Genomic DNA, 25,815 nt, shown 5'->3' with positions numbered 1-25,815 from the left:
CTGAATCTACCTCAATGAGTACAGTGATCATGCCAGACAATACAATGGACAGGATTCTTAGTGTGAAAACAGGCTGCACTTCTACAATTAATATGTAGTGAATACTTCCACTAATAATGGGCAGGTGCATTTGTGATGGCCAGATTGGTGAGGGCAGATCAACTTGGTGTGTCTGTCTCACTGGTTCTCTCAACACCCATTGCATGCCCAGTGGGGCAAGTATATCCATCAGAAAATCTGTGCTCCCAAGCTACTCTTGATGGTGGATATTGAAGTCCCCTAAACAGAGTACATTCTGTGGCCTTGTGTACAGAGTGTCTTTTACATGGTGTTCAAAATGGAGGAGCACCGACACAACAGATAGAGACAGCTGTGATCTAATAAATAAAAAGTGCCATCTCTGATCATATAATTCTCCCTCACTACTATGCCAAAAATCTAGACCTTTTGCTCCCCTGCCACTTTACAGGGACGGGTGGTGTCATTTGGCCGATGGATCCTTGGACCTATTGCAAACGTATGAAATAGGAGCAAAAATAGGCCAATCAGCTGCTTGACCCTGCTCCACTATTCATTAAGATGTGGCTGATCCATTGAGGGGCTTAATTAGAATGTTAAACGCTACAAGGACCTCGCCCACCTCTGCTGGACATTTCTCTGTAAAGGACTGAGGCAGGACACCAGGCAGAATCTCCAGCAGCTTTAGCTGTAAGGGGTGGTGTCAGGCAAGGGAAGATCACTTGCTCCCAACCGCTTGAATACTGCCCCCATTCATTTACCCACCTAAAGCCCTCACCTCCACGTCTCCACTTGCCTCCCCCCTCCCCCCTCACACCCACCCCCCGCAACCCCCACCCCTGGCGATTCCCATCAGGATCCTCAATACTGGGGACAACTTGGGATCTGGGTGGCATTGAAGAGGGGACAAAATTCACTGGCTGGCATTCCCTTACAATGAGACTTCCACCTGGGAAAGGGGCAGAAACCCCCTTAAAGCAAAGGGTACTGGTGCCAGAATGCAGTTTCTGCAATCGGAATGATAGTGGACAGGACACACACACACACACACACACACAGAGTGAGTAAGATAATGTGACTAAAGCTTGTGACCATTTTATATACGGTGGTTTCAGAGTAAGGAGACCTAGCGCCAATACCAGGCTAACAGGAAAATAGAAACACAATGGTTCAATGTAGTTAAATAATCTATAAAAAAAAGAGGGGTGTAAAGTACTGTAATTGGGATGTCGCCTTGTGTTAGAATGGAATTTGAAACCAGAATCCAGAGGTTCTGAGGAAAGTGTTGCTACCGAGTCAGGGTTATCCCTTTGAACAACCTGGGAACATTTCAATATTTCTTGAACCAAAATATAACCGATTAAACGCAGAGTTGAAAAGGATAATCAAGATAATTCTGTAAAATCTCTTGACATACTTGAAATTACTTTTAAAGAGCTATTTATTATATGGTTCTTCACCCTTACAAGCAATTACAATCAAAGGATCAGTCAAATTCAGCAGCCTCTATTTGCCTTGGGTTTTTTTAAAAATGAGTCTACCTCATCCAAATTCCTACGTCAATGAAGCCAAACAGCCCATCTTTCCAGATGAGGAAGCGAGTGCTAAACTGATTTTTTTACAGGAATATAATAGGACGCTGCAAAGCAGCATTTAAGCGTGGTCTTAGCCGATCAGAAGTTTTCCAGAATTGTTTCTAAAACATTTTCCAAACCTGGATAGACGCTGAATCACTCAGATGTGAAAAACCCAGGAGCAAGTCTGGCCGGAGAGAGTGTTTGTTGGAGCCATGTATGAGGGGGAAGGGGAGTGGACGGTGTGTGTGTGTGTAAAATCACCAGGACGACAATATCAACATTCACAGTCATCCAATCTGCTCAGCTTTTGCTTTATGTGTTTGCACAATTCATCTCTCAACAACTCCTTGCATCTACCCTCTCATTATCCTTTAACGCCCTTGTAACGCGTAAGTGTTTTTTTATTCACTATCCCAGCCCCTCCTCAAACTCGCCTATTTGTAACTATAGAAACGCGTACGTTACATAAGTGAAGGAAGGCGATTCCTGATGCATTGTTATCTGCGGGTAGATCCAGCACCTGAACAGTGTGTAAAAATGGTCTTCAGTCAGATTATTCCCACTTTCAGGTATTCAAATAGCTGGGTTTAGGCTTCCAAAGTTCAAATTAAAATAAAGCATTACACTTGCAGCATTCACGGTATTTTGCTTTTGCACAGTTACATTGGTTGGGTGAAAATTTCACAGTTTATAATGATCTGCCTCCTTTTGTCCTTCAGCATTTTTTTTATCTAACGAATTCGAAGCCTTTTCCAAGTTGCGTAGCTGCTTGTGCCACATCGGCAGTAGATGCCGAGAAATTTCCCTTTACAGTACTTAAATACAGTATTGAGAAGACTGAAGCCATTATCCATGCTGTGCCATAGCAAACGACACTATCCGTCTCCCTGGCTACTTTCTGAGTCCCGGTCAGACTGTTGGGGAAAAAACCCACCTCCTATTCATACCGGAGCTGGCTTCCTATTCCACATCCTCACCATCACAGAGTTTATCTAATTCCAGCTCAATAACATGACTTGTTCCTGTCCTTGGCCCGTTTACAGCTGAAACCCTCGTCATTTCTTTTGTTATTTCACTCAACCATTCCATGCCCTTCTGGCTTGCTCACCACCTACAACCCTCTGTAAACTTGAGCTCACCCAGAACTCAACGGTATCTTAACGTGCACCAAATCCCTTTCACCTATTACCGTCTACAAGCTGACTTACAATGGCTAGCAATTCTTTTGATCTTAAAATTCCCTTTGTTGTGTTCAAATTCCTGGATGCCTCATCACGCATTCCTCCGGTTACCATCTTTTGTCTCTTAGACAACATTTTGTCAATCACCTTCTGGCAAGCCCACTGAATCCAGTGATGTGTTCTCTAATTTCTTGAAAAATGACACAAACTTTTTGTGAATCTTCAAGAAATATGGATAAGCACTGCCAACACTAATAACGGCATGGAACTGTGTAGCACAGAACAGATGGAAAATGTTGTGAGGAAAATACAAGTCACTTACTTTCCCCAGAACAACATAACTGGACCTAATCCTCAACTAATCTGTCTGCTGCAGATACATCTGTAACAGATCAAGCTCGGGTATCAAACCTGGTTCAATGGAGAATGCAGGACGGTATACCAGGAGCAACACCAGGCTTACCTGAAAATGGGGTATGAATTTTGTGAAGCTACCAAACAGGACCACTTGTTTGCATAGGTTAAAGAGGTTTATAAAATCATGAGGGACAAGGAAAAGGTGAAGAGTAAGAGTCCTTTCCCTCAGGTGGGGGAGTTCAAAATTAGGGGACATATCTTTAAGGTGAGAGGAGAAAGATTTAAAAGGGACCTGAGGGGCAACTATTTCATGCATAGGGCAGTTTAAGTGTGGAATAAATTGCCAGAGGACATGGTAGATGCAGTATAGTTACAACATTTAAAAGTTAAAAAGCACACAACACCAGGTTATAGTCCAACAGGTTTATTTGGAAGCACTAGCTTTCAGAGTGCTGTAGAAGGAGCAGTACTCTGAAAGCTATTGCTTCCAAATAAACCTGTTGGACTATAACCTGGTGTGTTATTTTTAACTTTGTACACCCCAGTCCAACACTGGCTCCTCCACAACATTTAAAAGACATTTGGATAACAAAGGTTTAGAGAGATATGTGCCAAACAAAGGCAAGTGGGACTAGTTTAGTTTGGGAAATCTTGTCGGCATAGAAGAGTTGGACTGAAGGATCTGTTTCCATTTTGTATGACTTTGCGGCTCTATGACTCAGTGATATTTGGAGCTTAGCAATCCTACAACCAACGGATCAGATCTAAACTCTGCAGTTCTGCCATATTCTAGTCATGAATAATGGTGGATCATTAAATAACATATTGGAGGAGGAGGCTCCACAAATATCCCTATCCTTGGTGATGGGAGAATCCAGTACATCACCGGTACAACAAAAGATAAGACTGAAGCATTTGCAAAGATTTTCAGCCAACATACTGAGTTTGTGATCCATCTCGATCTCCCCCAGAAGCTTCCCACATCACAGATGCCAATCTTCAGCCATTTTAATTCAATCCATGAGATATCAGGAAACAGCAAAGTTATTAGAGACTGCAAAGTTTACAGGCACTGATAACAGTTCATCAATTGTACTGAAGCTTCAGAACCTGCTGCATCCTTACCCAAACTATTAGTGCAGGTACAACACTGGCATCTGCCCACTAATGTGGTAAATTGCCCAGGTAAGTCTGGTGTACAAGAAGGTCAAATCCAATGTCAATTCCAGCCCAATCAGTCTACTCTCGATCATCAGTGAAGTGATGGAAGTTGTCACCAACAGTGCTATCAAGCAGCACATGCTCAGCAACAACCTGCTTTTGTGATGTTTAGTTCTAGCTTCGCCAGGGACCTCATTATAGCCCTGATTTAAAGATGGACAAAAGAGCTGAATTCTAGAGATGAGGTGAGAGTGACTGCCCTTGACATCAAGGCTGCACTTGTCCGAGTGTGGCACTAGGAGCCCTAGCAAAACTAGAATCAATGGGAATGAGGGGAAAACTCTCTGATAGTTAGAGTCATACCTGGCACATGAGACGAAGATGGTTGTGATAGTTAGAGGTCAATCAATGTAGCTCCAGGACATACTTGCAGGAGTTCATTGGGGCAACACAAGAAAAAGATGGTGTTGGAGCATGGCTTCCAAAGCAGAACTCATGCACTGTGACTGCTTTCATTTACACTTTTTTCTTCTTTTTTCTTCCATTTCTTATATTTTTCACACTAAATTTTTATTTACCTCTTGTTCTGAGCTCAGGGGGCAGCAGTGGTGGTGAGAGCTCACTGCAGACCACGAGTGGGCCCAATACAGACCTCGAGCAAGCCCGGCATGGACCTCAAATGGGACTAGCCATGGTCCTTGTGTGGGCCCAGCACGGATCTCGAATGGGCCCAGCGCAGAAGAGAGCAATCGCTTACTTACTTTTCCGAGGCAAACACGGGACCTGACACTGGAATCAGCAGCTGTTACTTTGGTGGCGGCGATGTTGGCAAATTAGGCCCAGCCACAAAAGTTGGTGCCTGAGGATCAGCAACTTCGTTGTGGTTGGGTCTGGTGCAGGTGGTGGTGAAGTGGTGGCAGAAGGGCATCACAGTAACATCAACGGGGTGGGCCCGATGGTGAGAGATGCGACTGCCATTGGTTGATCTGGTGCAGGTCATGCTGAGGCAATGGAGGAGGAGTATCAGCCCAGCAGTGAAAGATGGCACCTGAGGATCAGTGACTTTGACACTGGTTTGATCTGGAGCAGGCGGTGGTGAAGCGGTGAGGGAGAGATGGCAGCGCAGGCATCATTAATGGTGATAAGCTGGCTCTGAAATGATAGATCCTCTTTAAGGTTTATCTTTCCTTTTTTTTCTCTCCTTTTTTTGTTAGTCTTAAATTATTCAAAATGGACAAGAATCATGGCGACAAATGAAAACTTTTCACTGTATTTTATTGTATTCTTACTGTAAAATACACGTGACAATAAAATCATTCATTCATTCATAATGTCCAAGCCCAATATCTTCCGCTGTTTCTTCAATTACCTGGAAGAACACAGCAAGCCAGGCAGGATCAAGAGGTGGAGAAGTCAATGTTTCAGGTGTAACCCTTTTTAGGACTAGGAGTGGGTGTGGGTGAAGCCATAGATAAAGGTGGTGAGGGGGTGGGCAGGGTGGTGAGGTGGGGATATGTGAACACAGGTAGAAGGTATGACCTGGTTGGTCAATGGGAGAAATGAATCTTTTTGGTGGCAAGAAGGAAGGGTCAATGAGAGGAATGGAAGGGAGGGAGAAGGGGCTGGGAAGGTGTCGGGTGATGGGAAGGGACGTTATTTGAAATTGGAGAACTCAATGTTGAGTCCTCTGGGCTATAGGCTGCCCAGGTGGAAGATGAGGCAAAGGAGGAGGTCAACGATGGTTTTGTCGGAAAGGAAGTGGGAAGGGGAATTGAAATGGGCAGTGACTGGGAGGTCAGATTGGCCACATTTGGAGTACTGCACACAATTCTGGTTGCCCTATTATAGAAAAGATGTGATTAAACTGGAAAAGCCACAAAATAGATGAACAATGGTGGACAGTTTGAATTATAGGGAGAAGCTGGAGAGGCTGTGTGCAAAGCAGCCTGAGGGGTGACCTTATAAAGGTTTATAAAATCATGAGGGGCATAGATAAGATGATTAGCCAAGGTCTTTCCTCCAGGTTAAGGGAGTACAAAACTAGAGGTCATAGGTTTAAGGTGAGTGGGGAAAGGTTTAAAAAGGTATTAGGAGGTAACTTTTTCACACAGGTGGTGGTGCATATATGGAACAAGTTGCTTGTCTGAAGTGGTAGAGGAGAATGCAATTACAACATTTAAAGACATTTGAACATGTACATGGATAGGAAAGCTTTAGAGAGATATCGGCCAAATGCAGGCAGATGGGACTATGTTAGTTTAAGAAACCTGGTCAGCAGGATGAGTTGGGCCGAAGGGTCTGTTTCTCTGTTGTATGGCTCTATGACTCTAACTCCCTAACATCCTCAAGAACCTTAACAATGTTTAAGAAAAAAGCACTGCCCATTTGATTGGCACCATATCCGCAAATATTCACTCTCTCCATCACTAATGCTCAGTAGCAGCAGTGTGTATCATTCACAAGATGTATTGCATAAGCTTACCAAGACTACTTTGACATCACTTTCCAAACTCTCAACTATTGCCAACAAGAAGGATAATGCAGCAGATACATGGTACAACATGGTGACTCACAGGTCGGCACTGTTGCTTCAGAGCACCAGGTTTGATTCCAGACTTGGGTGACTGTATGTGTGGGTTTCCTCCCAAAGTCCAAAGATGTGCAGGTTAGGTGAATTGACTATGCTAAATTGCTCAAAGTGTCCAGGGATGTGTAGGCAAGGTAGATTAGCCATGAGAAATGCAAAGTTACAGGGATAGGTTATGGATCTGGGTGGGATGCTCTTCGGAGGGGTGGTGGGAACTTGATGGGCTGCATGGCTTGCTTCCACACTGTAGGAATTCTGTGATTCTATAAATATGGAATATCTCGTCATACAAATTTCTCTGTAAGCCACTCACCACCCTGACATGGACATATATCATCGCTCTTTCTGTGTCACTAAGTCAAAATTCTGGAACTCGATCCCTTTAGAGTACTTGAAGTTGATTATGCACCAGGACGGATGAGATGCTTCCAAGGATATTGAAGAAACTGAGAGTGAAAATTGTGGTCAGCCTGGCAATTTTCTTTCAATCTTTCCTAAATTCAGGATGTTGCTGGAGGACGATAGAACTGCAAACATTACCACCCTGTTCAAAAAAGATTATAAAGATATGCCCAGCAATTACAGAACAATCAGCTTAAGTTTGCTGGTGGAGAAACTTCTAGAAACAGTAATGGGGAAGGCAGTGGCCTCATGATAATGTAATTTAATGGAAGAAACAAATAACTTCTGTTTTTTTTATTAATTCATTGAATGTGGACATCAACTAGTGCTCATCATTAATTACCCTGGAGAATGGTGGTGAGCCATCGTACTTGAACTTCTGAACTTCTTGGTGTGTAGGGAAACTCGCAGTGCTGGTAGGAAGTGTGCCCCAAGATGGTGCCCCAGTGACAGTGAAGTTACAGAGATAAAATTCCAGGTTAGGATGGTATAAGGCATGTAAGGGAACTTACAGGTAGTGGTGTTCCCAAGCACCTGATACTCATCTTTCCAGGTGGGAGAGGTTACAAGTTTGAAAGGTATTGTCACTGCAGCCTTGGTGAATTGATGCAGAACATCTTATAGATGGTGCACACTGCTGTCACTATGCATTGTTGGTGAAGGGAATGAATGTTGAAGGTGGTGGATGACGTGCCATTTAAGCAGGCTGCTTAGTCCCAGATGGTGTTGAGCTTCTTGAATGTTGTTGGAGTTGTAATCATTCAGACATATAGACAGCATTTCACCACACACCTGAGTTGTGTCTTTTAGATGGTGACCAGGCAATAGGGAAACAAGAGGTGAGTAAGTCATCTCAGAACTCTTGGCCTCTGGCCTGCTCTTGCATCCAGAGGCTACTGGTCAATAGTAATTCACAGGATGTTGATAGTGAGGGATGCAGAAATGCTAGGTAACCAAGAGTCTATTAAGAAGGAGTAGGTGAAATTCATTAGTATTAGTAAAATCATTGGAGAAATAAATGGGTCTGAAAACCGATAAATCCCCATGGCCTGATAATCTGCCTCCCTGGGTACTAAAAGAGGTAGCCATGGAAATTGTAGATGTATTGATTGTCTGATTAGATTCCCTACAGTGTGGAAACAGGCCGTCAGCCCAACAAGTCCACACCAACCCTCCAAAGAGTAACCCACCTAGACCCATTTCCCTCTGACTAATGCACCTAACACTATGGGCAATTTAGAATGGCCAATTTGCCTGACCGGCACATCTTTGGAATGTGAGAGGAAACCGAAGCACCCAGAGGAAACCCACGCAGACACAGGGAGAATGTGCGAACTCCTGAGGCCAGAATCCCAAACGTGGGTCCCTGGTGCTGTGAGGCAGCATTGCTAACCACTGAGCCACCTTGCCACCATGTCATCTTTCAAAAATCTGTAGATTCTGGGACAGTCCAGATTGGAGGATGGCAATTGCATCCCACTATTTAAGAAGGGGAGAAAACAAGAAATTACAGAGTTTGGTAGATAAGTGGGCAAAAAGTTAGCAAATGGAATATAATTGAAAAAACGTGAAGCTGTTCATTTTGGAAGAGAGAACAAAAGAACAGAATATTATTTAAATAGACGCAATCTGCAAAAATTTGCAACACAAAGTGACTTGGAGTACTTGTACATGAAACACAGATGCAGCAGATAATCAGAAATGTTAATGAAATGTTGGACTCAAATTCTGGGACAGTCCCAGCAGATTGGAAAACAGCAAATGTGACACCACTGTTTAAAAATGGGGGCAGATTAAAAGATGGGGAATTATATTCCAGTTAGCTTAACCTCTGTACTGGGGAAGATGCTTGAGTCTATTGTCAAGGAAGAATAGCAAGGCATCTAGATAGAAATTGTCCCATTGGGCAAACACAGCATGGATTCTCGAACAGCAGGTCAGGCTTAACTAATTTTTTGGAATTCTGTGAAGACATTATGAGCAAGGTGGACAACAGGGACCCAGTGGATGTGATGTACCTAGATTTCCAAAAGGTCTTCAATAAGGTGCCGCACAAGAGGCTGCTGCATAAGATAAGGTTGCATGGTGTTATGGGTAAAGTATTAGCATGGATAGAGGTTTGTTTGAATAACAGGAAGCAAAGAGTGGGGATAAATGAGTGGCATTCTGGCTGATAATCAGTGACTAGTGGTGTGCCTCAGGGACCAGTGTTGGGACCGCAATTACTCACAAATTATATACAGGGGAACCTTGATTATCTGAACGTGATGGGAGGGCACTATTTCGTTTGGCTAATCAATCATTCGGTTCATCGATTAAATGCCTTTCCTCTGGGGCTCAGAGTTTTTAAAGTCTACTCCCCATTCAGGAGACTGTAGCAGGACACAGCAGGTGAGGCCCCGCACCAAACCCCATCCAACACCGCTCCCCCCCCCATGCAACACCCCTCAGCCCCAACCCCGTGCAACACCACCCCTCCAACACTGCCCCCCACCCCCAACACTGTGCAACACCGCCCCAGCCCGCAACACCACCCCAACCTTGTGCAACACACCCCGCCCCAAACCACGTCCAATACCACCCCGCCTACCCCCAACACCATACACACCCACCCCCTCTCTGGGGCAGCTGGACTGGACACCAACAACAAGACTGCTGCAGTTGCCTTTGTGGGATAAGTCTCCAAATAGCGCGCACACGCAACGTTTTATTGCCATTTTTAGACAGGTTCCACCTTTGCCCTGTACAGGGCAATGTTGGAGAGATTAATCTGACGAAGAGGGGTTTAGGGTACTCCCTTGTGTAGAACCCAAGGGAAAGTGTGGGGATAGAGAGAGAGGGTGGGCAGTCAGTCATTTGGAGATGGTGCCTGTTTAATCACTATAAACAAAAGATGCAATTATTGTTGGAAACACTTTGATGTAATGATTCCGTCGGGACCTCGAGATCTCCTTGGGATAATCTGATTTTCGGATAATTGGTATTCGGGTAATCGAGATTCCTCTGTAGATGCAGTTGGGGACCATGCATCGTGTGTCAAAGTTTGCAGATGACACTAAGACGAGTGGCAGAGCGAAGTGTGCAGAGGACTGTGAAACTTTGCGGAGGAACATAGATACTTTGAGTGAGTAGGCAAAAGTCTGACAGGTGGAATACATGTGAAGTTGTCCTTTTTGGTAGGAGTAACATTAAAAAGGATTATTACTTGAATGGTAAAAGGTTGCAGCATGCTGTTATGCAGAGGGACCTAGGTATCCTTGTGCATCATTCACAGAAGGTTGGTCTGCAAGTACAGCAAGTAATTAGGAAGGCAAATGGAATTTTGTCCTTCATTGCTAAAGGCATTGAGTTTAAAAGCAGTTGTAGCTGGACAGGATGATGGTGAGGCCACACCTGGAGTACTGCATGTAGTTTTGGTCTCCTTACTTAAAAAAGGATGTACTGGCATTCGAGGGGGTGCAGAGGAGGTTCACTAGGTTGATTCCGGAATTGAGGTGGTTGGCTTATGAGGAGAGACTGAGTAGACTGATTATATTCATTGGAATTCAGAAGAATGAGGGAGGATTTTATAGAAACATAAACAATTATGAAGGGAAGAGATAAAATAGAAGTAGTACTTGTTTCCACTGGCAGGTGAAACTAGGACAAGAGGGCATAGCCTCAAGATTAGGGAGCAGATTTAGGACTGAATTGAGAAGGAATTTCTTCACCCACAGGAATTTAAATCTATGGAAATCCTTGCCCAGTGAAGTACTTGATGCTACTTCATAAATGTTTTTAAAGCTTTTTTGAATAATAAAGGAATTAAGGGCTATAGTGAGAGTACGGTAAGCGGATCCAAGTCCATGAAAAGATCAGCCATAACCTTATTGAATATCAGAGCAGGCTCAAAGGACCAGATGGCCTATGCCTGCTCCTAGTTCTTATGTTCATTATAGGGTATTTGAGTATGAGAATGGGGAAGTCTTACTGCAACTGCACAAGGTACTGTTCAGACCTCATCTGGAGTACTGAGCGCGATTTTGGTCCCTTTATTTAAGGAAAAGTATTATAGAGTCATGGAGTCATAGAGATGTACAGCACGTAAATGAACTCTTTGGTTTTACTCGTCCATGGCGGCCAGATATCCTAACGTAATCTAGTCCCATTTGGCCCGTCTCCCTCTAAACTCTTCCGATTCATATACATACCTAGATGCCTTTTAAATGTTGGAATTGTCCCATCCTCCACCACTTTTTCTAGCAACTCATTCATGCACTATCCTCTGCGTGAAAAAGTTGCCTCTTAGGTCCCTTTTAAAATTTTACCTTCTCACTGTAAACCTATGCTCTATAGTTCTGGACTCCCCCACCCCAAGAAAAAGGCATTATCTATTTACCCTATCCATGTCCCGCATGATTTTATCAACCTCTATAAGGTCACCCCTCAGTGTCCGATGCTCCAGGGAAAACAGCCTCACCTAATCAGCCTCTCCCTTTAGCTCGAACCCTACAACCCTTGTAAATCTTTTCTGAACACTTTCACATTTTGCAACATCTTTCCAATAGGAGGGAGACCAGAATGGCATATAACATTCCAAAAGTAGCCTAACCAATGTCCTGTACAGCCACAACATGACCTCCCAACTCCTATACTCAATGCTTTGCCCAATAAAGGAAAGCATTCCAAACACCTTCTTTACTATCCTATTTACCTGCAACTCCACTTTCAAGGAGCTAGGCACATGCACTCCAAGGTCTCTTTGTTCAGCAACACTCCCCAAGACCTTATTGGAAGCAATTCCGAGAGGGTGGGACCCAGGGAGATAGTGAGGAAAGAGATCGGTCTGAGACAGGTACAGCTGAGAACAGAAGTGAGTCAAGCAGTCAGGGCAGGCAGAAACAAGGTAGGACTAATAAATTAAACTGCATATATTTCAATGCAAGGGGCCTAACAGGGAAGGCAGATGAACTCAGGGCATAATTAGGAACATGGGACTGGGATATCATAGCAATTATGGAAACATGGCTCAGGGATGGGCAGGATTGGCAGCTTAATGTTCCAGGATACAAATGCTACAGTAAGGACAGAAAGGGAGGCAAGAGAGGAGGGGGAGTGGTATTTTTGATAAGGGATAGCATTACGGCTGTGCTGAGGGAGGATATTCCCGGAAATACATCGAGGGAAGTTATTTGGGTGCAACTGAGAAATAAGAAAGGGATGATCACCTTATTGAGATTGTATTATAGACCCCCCAATAGTCAAAGGGAAATTGAGAAACAAACTTGTAAGGAGATCTCAGCTATCTGTAAGAATAATAGGGTAGTTATGGTAGGGGATTTTAACTTTCCAAACATCGACTGGGACTGCCCTAGTGTTAAAGGTTTAGATGGAGGGGAATTTCTTAAGTGCATACAAGACAATTTTCTGATTCAGTATGTGGATGTACGTACTAGAGAAGGTGCAAAACTTGACCTACTCTTGGAAAATAAGGCAGGGCAGATGACTGAGGTGTCAGTGGGGGAGCACTTTGGGGCCAGCGACCATAATTCTATTCGTTTTAAAATAGTGATGGAAAAGGTTAGACCAGATGTAAAAGTTGAAGTTCTAAATTGGAGAAAGGCCAATTTTGATGGTATTAGGCAAGAACTTTCGAAAGCTGATTGGAGGCAGATGTTCGCAGATAAAGGGACGGCTGGAAAATGGGAAGCCTTCAGAAATGAGATAACAAGAACCTAGAGAAAGTATATTCCTGTAAGGGTGAAAGGGAAGGCTGGTAGGTATAGGGAATGCTGGATGACTAAAGAAATTGAGAGTTTGGTTAAGAAAAAGAAGGAAGCATATGTCAGGTATAGACAGGATAGATCGAGTGAATCCTTAGAAGTGTATAAAGAAAGTAGGAGTATACTTAAGTGGGAAATCAGGAGGGCAAAACAGGGACATGAGATAGCTTTGGCAAATAGAATTAAGGATATTCCAAAGGATTTTTACAAATATGTTAAGGATAAAAGGGTAACTAGGGAGAGAATAGGGCCCCTCAAAGATCAGCAAGGCGGCCTTTGTGTGGAGTCACAGAAAATGGGGGAGATACTAAATGAATATTTTGCATCAGTATTTACTGTGGAAAAAGATATGGAAGATATAGACAGTAGGGAAATAGATGGTGACATCTTTCAAAATGTCCAGATTACATAGGAGGAAGTGCTGGATGTCTTGAAATGATTAAAGGTGGATAAATCCCCAGGACCTGATCAGGTGTACCCGAGAACTTTGTGGGAAGCTAGAGAAGTGATTGCTGGGCCTCTTGCTGAGATATTTGTATCATCAATAGTCACAGGTGAGGTGCCGGAAGAATGGAGGGTGGCTAACGTGGTGCCACTGTTTAAGAAGGGTGGTAAGGACAAGGCAGGGAACTATAGACCGGTGAGCCTGACCTCAGTGGTGGGCAAGTTGTTGGAGGCAATCCTGAGGGACAGGATGTACATGTATTTGGAAAGGCAAGGACTGATTTGGGATAGTCAAATCATGTCTCACTAACTTGATTGAGTTTTTTGAGGAAGTAACAAAGAGGATTGATGAGGGCAGAGCGGTAGATGTGATCTACATGGATTTCAGTAAGATGTTCAACAAGGTTCCCCATGGGAGATTGGTTAGCAAGATTAGATCTCATAGAATACAGGGAGAACTAGCCATTTGGATACAGAACTGGCTCAAAGGTAGAAGACAGAGGGTGGTGGTGGAGGGTTGTTTTTCAGACTGGAGGCCTGTGACCGGTGGAGTGCCACAAGGATCGGTGCTGGGTCCTCTACTTTTTGTCATTTACATAAATAATTTGAATGGAAGCATAAGAGGTACAGTTAGTAATTTTGCAGATGACACCAAAATTGGAGGTGTAGAGAAGAGGGTTACCTCAGATCACATTAGGATCTTGACCAGATGGGCCAATGGGTTAGGAAGTGGCAGATGGAGTTTAAATCAGATAAATGCGAGGTGCTGCATTTTGGAAAAGCAAATCTTAGCAGGACCTATACACTTAATGGTAAGGTCCTAGGGAGTGTTGCTGAACAGAGACCTTAGAATGCAGGTTCATAGCTCCTTGGAAGTGGAGTCGCAGGTAGATAGGATAGTGAAGGCGATTGGTATGCTTTCCTTTATTGGTCAGAGTATTGAAGTTAGGAGTTGGGAGGTCATGTTGTGGCTGTTCAGGACATTGGTTAGGCCACTGTTGGAATATTGCGTGCAATTCTGGTCTCCATCCTGTCGGAAAGATGTTGTGAAACTTGAAAGGGTTCAGAAAAGATTTACAAGAATATTGCCAGGGTTGGAGGATCTGAGCTGAAGGGAGTGGCTGAACAGGCTGGGGCTGTTTTCCCGAGAGCACAGAGGCTGAGGGGTGACCTTATAGAGGTTTACAAAATTATGAGGGGCATGGGTAGGATAAATAGACAAAATCTTTTCCCTGGGATCGGGGAGTCCAGAACTAGAGGGCATAGGTTTAGGGTGAGAGGGGAATTATATAAAAGAGACCTACAGGCAACTTTTTCACGCAGAGGGTGGTACGTGTGTGGAATGAGCTGCCAGAGGATGTGGTGGAGGCTGGTACAATTGCAACATTTAAGAGGCATTTGGATGGGTATATGAATAGGAAGGGTTTGGGGGGATATGGGCCAGGTGCTGGCAGGTGGGACCTAGATTGGGTTGGGATATCTGGTCGGCATGGACGGGTTGGACCGAAGGGTCTGTTTCCATGCTGTACATTTCTATGACTCTAAGTGATAACAAGGCACTTTGTCTAAGCCTGTGAATGTTGTCTAAGTCAACATGGATTTTTGAAAGGAACATCATGCTTTACAAACCCATTGCAGTGTTTTTGCAGATTCAATAGTATAAAGAACAACATTGCGTGTAATGCGTTTGGAGTTTCAGAATAAAGACCTACTTGGGGCAACTATGCAAAATGAACAAATGGGATTGAGAGCAATATATTGGCTTAGATTAAGAATTGGTTAGTAGATGATAAACAAAAGAGGAATAAATGGGCCCTTATTTTTGTAGTGGAAGGTGACGACTAATGGGGCACTGATATTCACAATATGGTTCAATAATTTGGATGAGGGAACCAATATAACATTTCCATTTTTGCTAATGATACAAGTCTAGATGCAACTGGAAGGTGAAGAGAATGCATAGAGGCTTCAAGATGATTTAGACAAGTAAATGAGCAAGTACATTGCAGAATAGTGAATGAGTGTGAATGCAACCATTTTGAAAGGAAATGCAAAATGGCAGAGTATTATTTAAACTGATAAGTTGGGAAATTTTGATGTACAAAGGGACCTAGACATCCTTCTATAGTGGTCACTGATTCTAGCACGCAGTTACAAAGGAACATGGTAAATTAGTCTTCATCACACAAAGGTTCGAGTATAGTAGCAAGGATGTCTGCAGCTGTGTGGGGGCCTTAGTGAGACACCTGGTATCTTGTGCACTGTTTTGGCCACCCTATGTAAAAGAATGTAATTGCCACAGAGGAAGTGCAGCAATGGTTCACCAGACCGATTCCTGGAATGTCAGGTTGCATGAGGATTGATTGATTTGACTGGGCCTGTATTCACTTGAGTTTAGACAAATGAGAAGGTATCTCTTTGAAACAGACCATTCTAACAGGGTTCAACGGAGTGGTTGCAGGTATTATGGAGGATCCAGAACAAGGAGGCACAGTCTCAGGACACATTTAAAACTGAGGGGAGGGTAAATTTCTTTAAATTAATCTATGTTCTTATTATGTTCTTCATTCTGACAATGGTAACCCTGTGGAATTCTCTACTACATAAGGCTGTAGAGGCCAGGTCACTAGGTATTAAGGAGTATGCAGAGAGTGGAAGTGCAGCATTAAAATAGTGGATCAGCCACAATCATTTGAATGGCAGAACAGGTTTGATAGAAAATAAGAGTAAGCCATTTGGCCTATGTTTAAGTTTAACATTTTATCAAAAAGGTAGCAGTTCTAATACAAACACCTCTGTACAACTCTGGGTAAAGTTACACAGAGCTGAAATGGAATAAGCCATGTTGGACTAAATGTTCTACATACTATGAGAGGCAAGGTCACCAGTCCAGATTGTATTCTTTTCCCCCAAGTCATTAATTAAATTTCCTGACACTAAATAAACATTTCCTTACTGATGGTCCGAAGACTTAATGATAAGGAGCATCCTATAGTCGGCTGTAACTTGCAGTTAAATGTTATTAGTAGCTGAGTTAAAAGCATCATCGATAAAACAGTTCTTCTTAAAGACTGTAGACCATCAACACGATTGACTATTAACTGACCTTTGAAGTGGATGAGTCAGTCCTCCACCGCATTTATACATAATGCAAGACAGTATGGTAACAAAATGAGAAGAGTATATAGGCACACAGTGAAGGCAGAACACAACAAGTGACCCAGAGGTTTTATTAATTTGAATATAAAAGTAAATCAAACATGTACAAAGGTTGGTGACCATTTCAATCTATTTGCCCAACGAGGGCATTGCTGCACCAAATGCACATTGTAAATTATTTTATATAGATGAAAAATATATGAATTTTAAAAAATGTTAAATTTCGAGTACATGAGCCCATGTGATTATCAGCAGTGCTTCAAGTCAATTTCAAAGCAACAAGCATCACATTAAAACACAATTAAATGTATCAATTCATTAAGCTACTCTACAGCAATTTAATAATTAAATTCATCAGAGTCAAATATACAGACATTGCCTTCAGAACCAGTGATCACTGTTCCCATGTGATGTCATTTTGCCGCAGGGTGTGCTGCAGTTTCTGTGCATTCCTAAGTAGCTGAAGGCTTTCTTTTCCTTTCTGGCCAAGAGCAGGAGTTGTTTTGACTGAAAATTCTGTTCCCTTGGGTATAACTGATGCTTCCTTCATTTCATCCAAAGCTTTCATTCGTTTCCTTGTGTCAGCCATCTCCCTCATAACGTTTTTCGCTTTTACCTTCAATTTCTCAACCTAAAAGTATAAAATTAAATTGTTGGGCAATTATTTTTTAACTAAACATTTTCCACGCACGGATATTTAATCAGAGATTTACTTTGTGTAGAATCTGAATTAATATTCATTTAAAAACTGACAAGATTAGTTAGTAACCAGCATCACTTAAAGATTCTATTTAAAAATCCATTAAATATAAAGCAATCTTATGCTAAATATAATTAATTGTTGCAAATGGGTTGTGGGTTTCTAGTTTCTTAGATAACTAATGCGACTGAGACAAAACAACGTCCAATTTTAGTTTCTAAGTTGGATGGTCTTATAACTGGCTGCATATTTGTTACAAAGTAACTTATTTTCTCAGGATGTGCATTTAACTGGCAAGGCTGACAATTATTGCCCATCCCTAATCACCAAAGTAGTGATGGTCAGTGATCTTCTGGATGGGCTGTATTCAATATAATGGTGTGACCTGCTTTGTTACTTCAAAAGGTCAGTTAGGAGTCAACCATATTGTTGTGGGACTAGAGTCACATAGTCTTGTTATGAAGGTGTGGGTGTACTGTACTTTTAAGAGTTAAAAGCTAGTAGAACTACCTGACAGCATCAAGTGTTCTGAAAAAAATATAATGTAACATTTGGTTGCCTGGAGACAAAAAAAATTCGAATTCGGCCAATCAGTTTAAATTATACGCAAAAATACCAACCTCCAATTAGGTTTCAATTGAGTATATTGACAATCTTAAAAGCCAAATGACACAATCCAATGCTTTAGGGGCATAAGACCAGGGAAAATTGAACAGCTGGGAGGAGAACTGCCAAGCCACCAGCATGTAAAGACTGCCTGAAAAATAGCTCCCTTAAAAAAGTTACCTTTATCAATCAGTAACCTTTGAAGCAGAATTCCATAGAAGAAGAAAAGAAAACCAGAATACAGAGAAGAACTAAAAGCTACCTGGTTTTGAGATAAGAAATTTTGTTTTGTAAATCTTAAATCGGAACTTTTTTTTTTAAATCAGACCAGTATTGTAGAGGGGAAAGTAAAAGATAGGCGAGAGGAAGGAGTTGTAAATAATTGTTAGTTAATTATTATTTTCTGTTATACTTTAAAAAATTAATTTGTTAATTTTTACTTTAAATAGTTCCTGGCCTCTCGAATTTTCACAGATTACTGCACAGGATAAATCTTGTGTGTGTTGCTGGGTTAAATTAAGCTGAAGAGTTTACCCCATGTTGTAACTGTCTAGACCAAAATCTCAATGCACAGTAGGTTTCCTTTCTTAAAATGATAATTTGCTAATCAATTCTACTTTAACACCAATGTGACCAATTCAGGGTCATTTTGATTTCAGCTTTTTATTGCCCGATTTTAAGAACTGAAATCATGTTTGAAAACTATATAGTGGAATGTGAACTCTACTGAATTATAAAAATATAACCACTTCCTCCAATGCCCATAACATGAAAACATGAAGCCAAATTTACCACTTGTACAGACAGGAAGTTGAATCATTTCTCAGGCAAGATTATTTAATTTTTTTTCAGTAAAAGCTTCCAGCTGCCAGACAACATCTCTCTTCACCTTAACATCTATACGTTCCTGGATTTCAGCAGTGAATGAATTCAGTTAGGGGGTTAGTTAGTTCAGTTGGTTGAATAGCCAGTTTACGATGCAAGTGGTGTCAACAGCGTGGACTCAATTCTTGCACCAGCTGGGGTTACCATGAAGGACTCTCCTTCTCAACCTTTCCCATTGCCTCAGGCATGGTGACCTGCAAGTTAAACTACCTCAGGGGTGGTGTCCCTGTCTAGTGAGGTAGCAGCCTTATGGTCAGGTAAGGCTTAGTGCCTCTTACTTTGACCATCAACGATTCTCCTCCATTTCTGTATTTTGAAAGATAGAGAAACAAAATAATGAAAGCATTTCTGATGTACCTGATTGAGTCATATGATTGCTTTTAATTATTTTGTGTTGCAAGAAGAAAATAATGGAAGTCTCAACAGGAGTAAAAAAACTGTTATAACTGGAAAGGCTGACAATTATTGCCCATTGCTCGTCACCAAAGTGGTGATGGTCAGTGATCTTCTGGATGGACTGTGTTCAATATAATGGTGTGACCTGCTTTGTTACTTCAAAAGGTCAGTTGAGTCAACCATATCGTTGTGGGACTGGAGTCACATAGTCTGGACTGAAATCTCAAAGTACAGTAGGTTTCCTGTCTTAAGATAATTAGCTAATCAATTCTATTTTCATACCAATGTGACCAATTCAGGGTCATTTTGATTTCAGCTTTTTATTGCCTGATTTTAAAAACTGAAATTACATATTAAAACTATAGATGGAATCTGAACTCTATTGAATTATAAAAAATATAACCACTTCCTCCAATGCCTATAACATAATGTGAAAGGATTAAGAAAATTACTCCTGTTAGCTCAGTGATTGTACTGTAGCCTAATTCAGAAGATTGTGGATTCAAGAGCACAAAGTAGGCAGATATTTAAATACAAGACAAAGGAAATGCTGTACAGTCAGCTAAGTTGTCATTCAAATGAGATTTTAGGCCAAGCTCCAAATACAAAAATGGGTTTAAGATTAATGGTACTATTTGAAAGCTTTTCTGGCCAATATTCATTTCTTAACTGATAAGACTAACACAGCTCAGCTGAATTTGTCTCATTGTAGACTCTAGTACACTGCTGCAAGTAATTAGGCTGTAGTATTTGTCCATTAAGTAATGGCTACATTCTTCAAAAGCAAAACCCTTTGGAATGCCAAGGTGAAAGGTACAATACATGTAAATGCATCCGCTCTATTTCCTTACACTATTTACTAGGGTTTTTTTTCCTATATATCCTCTTCCAGAAATAAAAAAAATCAGTTAAAAAAGATCCGATTAGCTCCTTAGTCTACAATAAATTGGATGCATTGATACATTGACGTTGATGTCCTCACCACAGGAAAATTGAATAAACAGAAACTAAATCATTGTGCTATTTTGCATTTGAATTTTGAACGAATCAATGCTCTTTATTTGCCCTCTAGGTGTCACACTATCATCACAGTTACAATGAATTTAAAGCAACTGCTAACAATGCAGGTTTTGTAAAAGAACCTTGGGACATAAAAGATATCCAAAGTTCTATAGAACTACAAGTTATTGTTATAACTAAAGTTGTCATCAAAAGTTTTTTTTATTGGAATTGTTATAAAATTAATCCTGTCCCCAACAAAAGCTCCACATGAAACCAAAGATATAAAACTTTTTAAAATGGTAAATGCTGAATATTGTCAGCTGCTTTAGGCTAAATATCAATAATGAAGATGAAACTTGCAAAGTAATCTTATACCGTGGGCGGCACGGTGGCAGTGGTTAGCACTGCTGCCTCACAGCACCAGAGACCCGGGTTCAATTCCCGCCTCAGGCGACTGACTGTGTGGAGTTTGCACGTTCTCCCCGTGTCTGCGTAGGTTTCCTCCAGGTGCTCCGGTTTCCTCCCACAGTCCAAAGATGTGCAGGTAAGGTGAATTGGCCATGCTAACTTGCCCGTAGTGTTAGGTAAGGGGTAAATGTAGGGGTATGGGTGGGTTGCGCTTCGGCGGGTCGGTGTGGACTTGTTGGGCTGAAGGGCCTGTTTCCACACTGTAATGTCATCATCATCATCATCTAATCTAAACTACTGGTACAGATCAAGTAAACCAATGTTAATCTCTGAAAAACTACAAAGATGTGGTAATCTCTGGTCCAAATATTATTGGAATTTTTAACTTTAGCTGCAAACATCTTTGAGCTTTAGAAAAGTTTTTTTTAAAGTACAGTATAGTCAAACTGCTCATTGTTGGAAGAGTTTAGCACAGGTAGGCATAACATTAAAATCAGAACCAGGTCTTTCAGATGAGAAGTTAAAAAATATTTATTCATGTAAAGGTTCGAACTATTAACCACCAAAAGCAGTAGATGCTCAACTCAATTAATCATTTTAAATCTGATATCAGTTTTTGCTAATTAAAGGTATTAGGAGATGGAACCAAGGTAAGCTAAATTAAGATGACTGATTTTATTAGTTGGAAATGTTTTGTTAGCTCTTTCAAAGTTGATTAGCAAATGGAAACCCTTCAAATTGGTTAATTTTTAATCAAATGAGGCATTTGAACCAAATGAGCATATTTTACTTCATGGGCAAAAACCAATTCTGACAAATATTTTCAGAAGAGGCTGGGGCAATATTTATCTCCATTTCATGGACATACATGAGATGGAACAATTATTAAAATATTAGAGATAGTTAGGAATCTCTTGTTCAGATTAAATTTCTACAATTTTAGACATCAAACATTGAATAAAATGGACCTCTATTGCTGTTCTCAGCAGCTGCAGGAGGATAGCTCCACAGATGTTTCTCTTTGTAATTTTTAAAAATTAAATTGCTTTCTTGCGATGATTTCGACATAGCATTGTAATCTAAGGGTTCAGTTCACGTTATAAAGCACAAGTAGCTGTAATTTAACTGGCATCTGAACCATTCAACCAAGATTATTTTATGTCACTGGAGAATATGAAGAATCCTTGTTTAAAATCAGATACTTACATTGCCCTGGTGCTTTTTGAGTTTAGAAATTTGATCACCTTTCTTCTCCATCCGTTTTACCAGACATTCAAGTTCACGTTCTAAATCTTCACGGACATCAGTATTTTTGGTACCTTGTATTTGTTTTAGCAGGTCTTGATGCTCACTGGGAACACAGAATTTGGCAATATTTACAAAAATGAAGTAACTTGCAAAATCAATCTACATGAATTCAATCTTCACCATAACAACTGGCTTGGGCTTTTGCCCGAAACGTCGATTTTGCTGCTCGTTGGATGCTACCTGAACTGCTGTGCTCTTCCAGCACCACTGATCCAGAAATTAATTTCCACCTTGTCAAGCCAGCAAAACCCTTCACGTACTTTCAAGTTAAGAAATAATAATAATGATGAAAATGCATTTATATAAAACCTTTAACACTGAAATTTCCCAAACTATTTCACAGGGGCATGACCAAGAAAAAGGTGGCCACATAAGGAGATATTAGGATAGGTGTTGGTTATTTCAGAGAACACAGCTGAGGCAGGGAACAAAGACAATGTACTAAATCTTTCAGTCTTTAGATTGTCAGAAACCAAATGCACAAGTGAAAATGTGTGTCAGGATCCTGTGGAAATCCTGCCATACAGGTTTACATTGGGATTATTTAAAACTTTGATAGGAAATCTCCTGACTCTCTCTACGAATGTCTGAATTTGGAGATTCTAAATAGATCTTTGATACGTGCCAGCATGCTTACCCAGGTAATGTTTGATTAAAACCTAGTCCAACACATGGGTACTCTTATGAAGTTGAAGGTGTGTACTGTACCTTTAAGAGAAAGTGAATGTTGTTCTGCACTGAGAGCTTACAAGCACCTGTGTCATATGACTAGATAACAGTCTCAGAGTGTACTGATAAATTGAAAATATGTAACATTTGGCTGTGAAATGGATAGCTGAGTTGGTTGCTGTTTTGACAACAATTTGAATTTAACCAATCAATTTAAATTATGTCCCAGGATACTAAAACCCAATCAAATTTGAATTTATTGTTTGGCCAATATCAAACCAATGAGATAATCCGATGTTGGGGTTTAAAAAAGCCAGGCATTTTGACAATCAGAGAGAGTAACTGCCATCAAGTGGGAGAGCAAGAGCCAAAAGATTGAAACACTCTCTGTCAAAGGTACCGTTTCATATGAAACATATTCGCAGTAAAAGACAGATGACAACCCAGGGAGATCTTCAGTCGGAAGACAGACAGACACTGGAGATGATATCTGCCAAATGGATTTGAAATTAAATTGATATAACTTCAATAAGTGTTTTATTGGAACAGTATATTGTTATAGAGTTGCAGGCAGGTAATAAGCAGTTAAGAGAAAGGGGGGCTTAAGAGTTGTGAATAGTTGATGTTTAAGGTTCACTGTTAAAGAATAAATTAATATTACTTTCTTTAAATAGTATAATTTGGGAGTTCTCTATTACTCATCTTTTAACAGATTAAGAGGCAAGGTGAGCTTTTCTGGATGTTTGGTTTAACTAACAGAGAGGTTCACAGTCGTGTCGTAATGGTACTGAAACAACTGCTAACCCACCACCCCCAAAACCACAATTTAACTGCACCCCTAACCCTTGACTACAACCCCTGTCCCCCTACTTCTAACAGAATCCCCTGACTCACCGACACTATGTCCACCCAAACTCCCTCCCTGATGCGACTTCTATTCTCAACCACTCGTCTATCACCCCATCAATCAGACCGATTATCCTTCAACCTGACTACTTTGACAACCCGTCAATCCTACCAATTCACCCCCATCATTTAACCAAACTAAATACCTCACTCACCAATCAATCCAATCCACTCACTCACTCACTTCACTAAAATTAACACTTAACCTTGAAACATTATGCAGCAGTTGGTGCTGTAAAAGGGCATGTGGAGTCTTCCCGACTCTCACTGCTCCAGAGTTCCCTGAGGGATGTGCACATTTTATGAAAACCTGGGTCAAAATAACCCCAGGGGAACACACAAGGACATACATTTGGGGGAAATCTTTGTACACATTGGCAATCTAACCAGCATTGCCGCTGCTTGGATGATCTGGGCCAAAAGGCTTCAGTTTTCCCGATAGTTAATCGAATAATCTCTGCTCATCCATTACAGGATGTCAGATAATCTCTGATCCCAATCACAGCCAGTGGAGAGATTGGGTTGTTTTGGTGGGATGGGATTGGATGTTAATGTTTATGTGGAACCTAATGCTTTCTAACAATCGTATGGAATTGCAGCATGTAGATGAGGATATTAGCTCTTACATTTGGCATTGCCCAGTTATAAATTAAACAGATTGACAAATACTCAGTTCTAACTACATACAGAAACAAATCAAATCCTCAATTGGATATCCCCAGCAAATCACTGACTTGTATCAGAACCCCAACATATCTTTCAACCCTTTGTGATTCTGCATATGCTTTTGAAGTAGTTTCCACATTTAAACTTGCCACTCTGGAAAGTCATTTCTCCCAATTTTTCTACTGTATTTTTATAGTCATTATCTCATATTTACAGTCTTTGCTTTGCATTCACCAATGGGTAGAATCATAAATCATGGAAATATTTTCTCCATTTTTACCCTGTCTTATCATTCATAATTTCTAAACAGAAAAGGTTCCGTTTACTAAATCTTGTCTGATAGCCATTATCTCTCATCTCTGAAATTTGCATTTCCTACAGCGCTACTACATTCTTTTTGATGATGTTGAGGTTAGAATTGAATATAGTGCTTTAAATCAAGCCTAACTAGAGGAGCTACATCATAATTTCACATCTTCTGAATTCTACACCCCTATTGTTAGCATTTGTATTTCCTTTGTTGATTTTGGCTTTTAAAGAGTTGTTCACATTTTTCATTCCCATTTGGTTCTGTATTTTCTAAATCCAATTTGCCTTTCTAGTTTTTTCTTCCAAAGTGCATCCACTCACATTTACTTGCCACTGAATGGCCCTGGTTTGCAAGGTTTCAATGCCTTCTTCAATTATATTGCATTGCTCCTCAGTGTTAGTCATACCTCCCAGTTTGGTACCTTTTTCCATTCTTATATTGAATTATTTAACCTAATATTCACTGCTTGTGAAATTCAAATATGCTACTTTCTTCCAATTTGAATTATTTATTTTTACACTCAGCTTTCTAATCTTTAGCCAATATGTCATCCATGCCTTGCCTCCATACGGACTAACCTTTGTCATAAGCCTACTGTGTCAGACCTTGTCAAAGCCCAGTAGAAAATCCAAATATATGAGACCAACCATATTACCTCTTCAAAGAATTCTAATCAGTAAGCTGCACACAGAGTCAGGAAGGAGAGATCACATCTGGAGTGAGACACAGCCCAAGTTAGTATAAAGTTTGGGGAATTTGGTGCAGAGCGGAGGAGGTGCTTTTTGCTTGATTGTTTGGTTCATAGTTTGCTTTTCTGGTTCATAGTCAGCACAAACCAAAGAGTAACATCAAAGGAAAACCATAAATTCATTGGATGGTAATAGCTTCCAATCTGACTGTCAATTATACGTTACTTTCAAATCAAAGGTAAACAGGAGAAATATTTACAGGTTACAAGCTAAAACATCAGTTGGAAATTATTAAAAAACTCAATTAAGAACTAAACAAATAAAACAGAGATAAAGGGCCAAGCGATGTGCTGTAACTGCATGCTATGGGAGTTGGCTAGGACCCTAATGTGATTCATAGCGACCAAGTGCTGGTTTGCTTGAAGAACTCTGGTTCACAGGGGTTGATGAGCTGGAGTCTGAGCTTCAAACACTGAAGTATCAGGGAGGGGAAGAGTTACCTGGACACTGCATTTCAAGAGACAATCACATCCTTTAGATTAACTACCTCAAATTCAGTCAGTGGTCAGGGGCAGGAGGGTGCGACAATGAGCGAGGCAGATAGAGGCATCCAGGAGATAAT

At 41.0% G+C, this 25,815-nt stretch overlaps 2 protein-coding genes across 9 annotated transcripts in view; both read right to left on the bottom strand.

The window, feature by feature from the left end:
• Positions 1–1,804, bottom strand: part of ccdc162 (coiled-coil domain containing 162) — a 176,647-nt gene extending 174,843 nt beyond the window's left edge. The window contains exon 1 of the mRNA XM_087982991.1: positions 1,733–1,804. The gene's annotated coding sequence lies outside the window, so the exon portion shown is untranslated. The remainder of the gene's footprint in view (positions 1–1,732) is intronic.
• Positions 1,805–16,703: 14,899 nt separating this feature from the next.
• cep57l1 (centrosomal protein 57, like 1) overlaps positions 16,704–25,815 on the bottom strand; it is a 70,762-nt gene continuing 61,650 nt past the window's right edge. For all 8 annotated transcript variants that reach the window (XM_043687096.2, XM_087982954.1, XM_087982949.1 and 5 more), the window contains 2 exons: positions 21,852–21,996; positions 16,704–17,279 (listed from right to left, as the gene is read on the bottom strand). In XM_043687096.2, coding sequence (XP_043543031.2) covers positions 17,043–17,279; positions 21,852–21,996 — 382 coding nt within the window. In that variant the 3' untranslated portion in view covers positions 16,704–17,042. The remainder of the gene's footprint in view (positions 17,280–21,851; positions 21,997–25,815) is intronic.

Source organism: Chiloscyllium plagiosum, unplaced genomic scaffold (assembly GCF_037043375.1).
Source record: "Chiloscyllium plagiosum isolate Xiang-an unplaced genomic scaffold, Cpla_swu_hap1 HiC_scaffold_3, whole genome shotgun sequence".
NCBI classification, from domain to species: domain Eukaryota; kingdom Metazoa; phylum Chordata; class Chondrichthyes; order Orectolobiformes; family Hemiscylliidae; genus Chiloscyllium; species Chiloscyllium plagiosum.
Note: the sequence above shows the minus strand (reverse complement) of the source record. Positions and strands in the feature narration are given on the sequence as shown.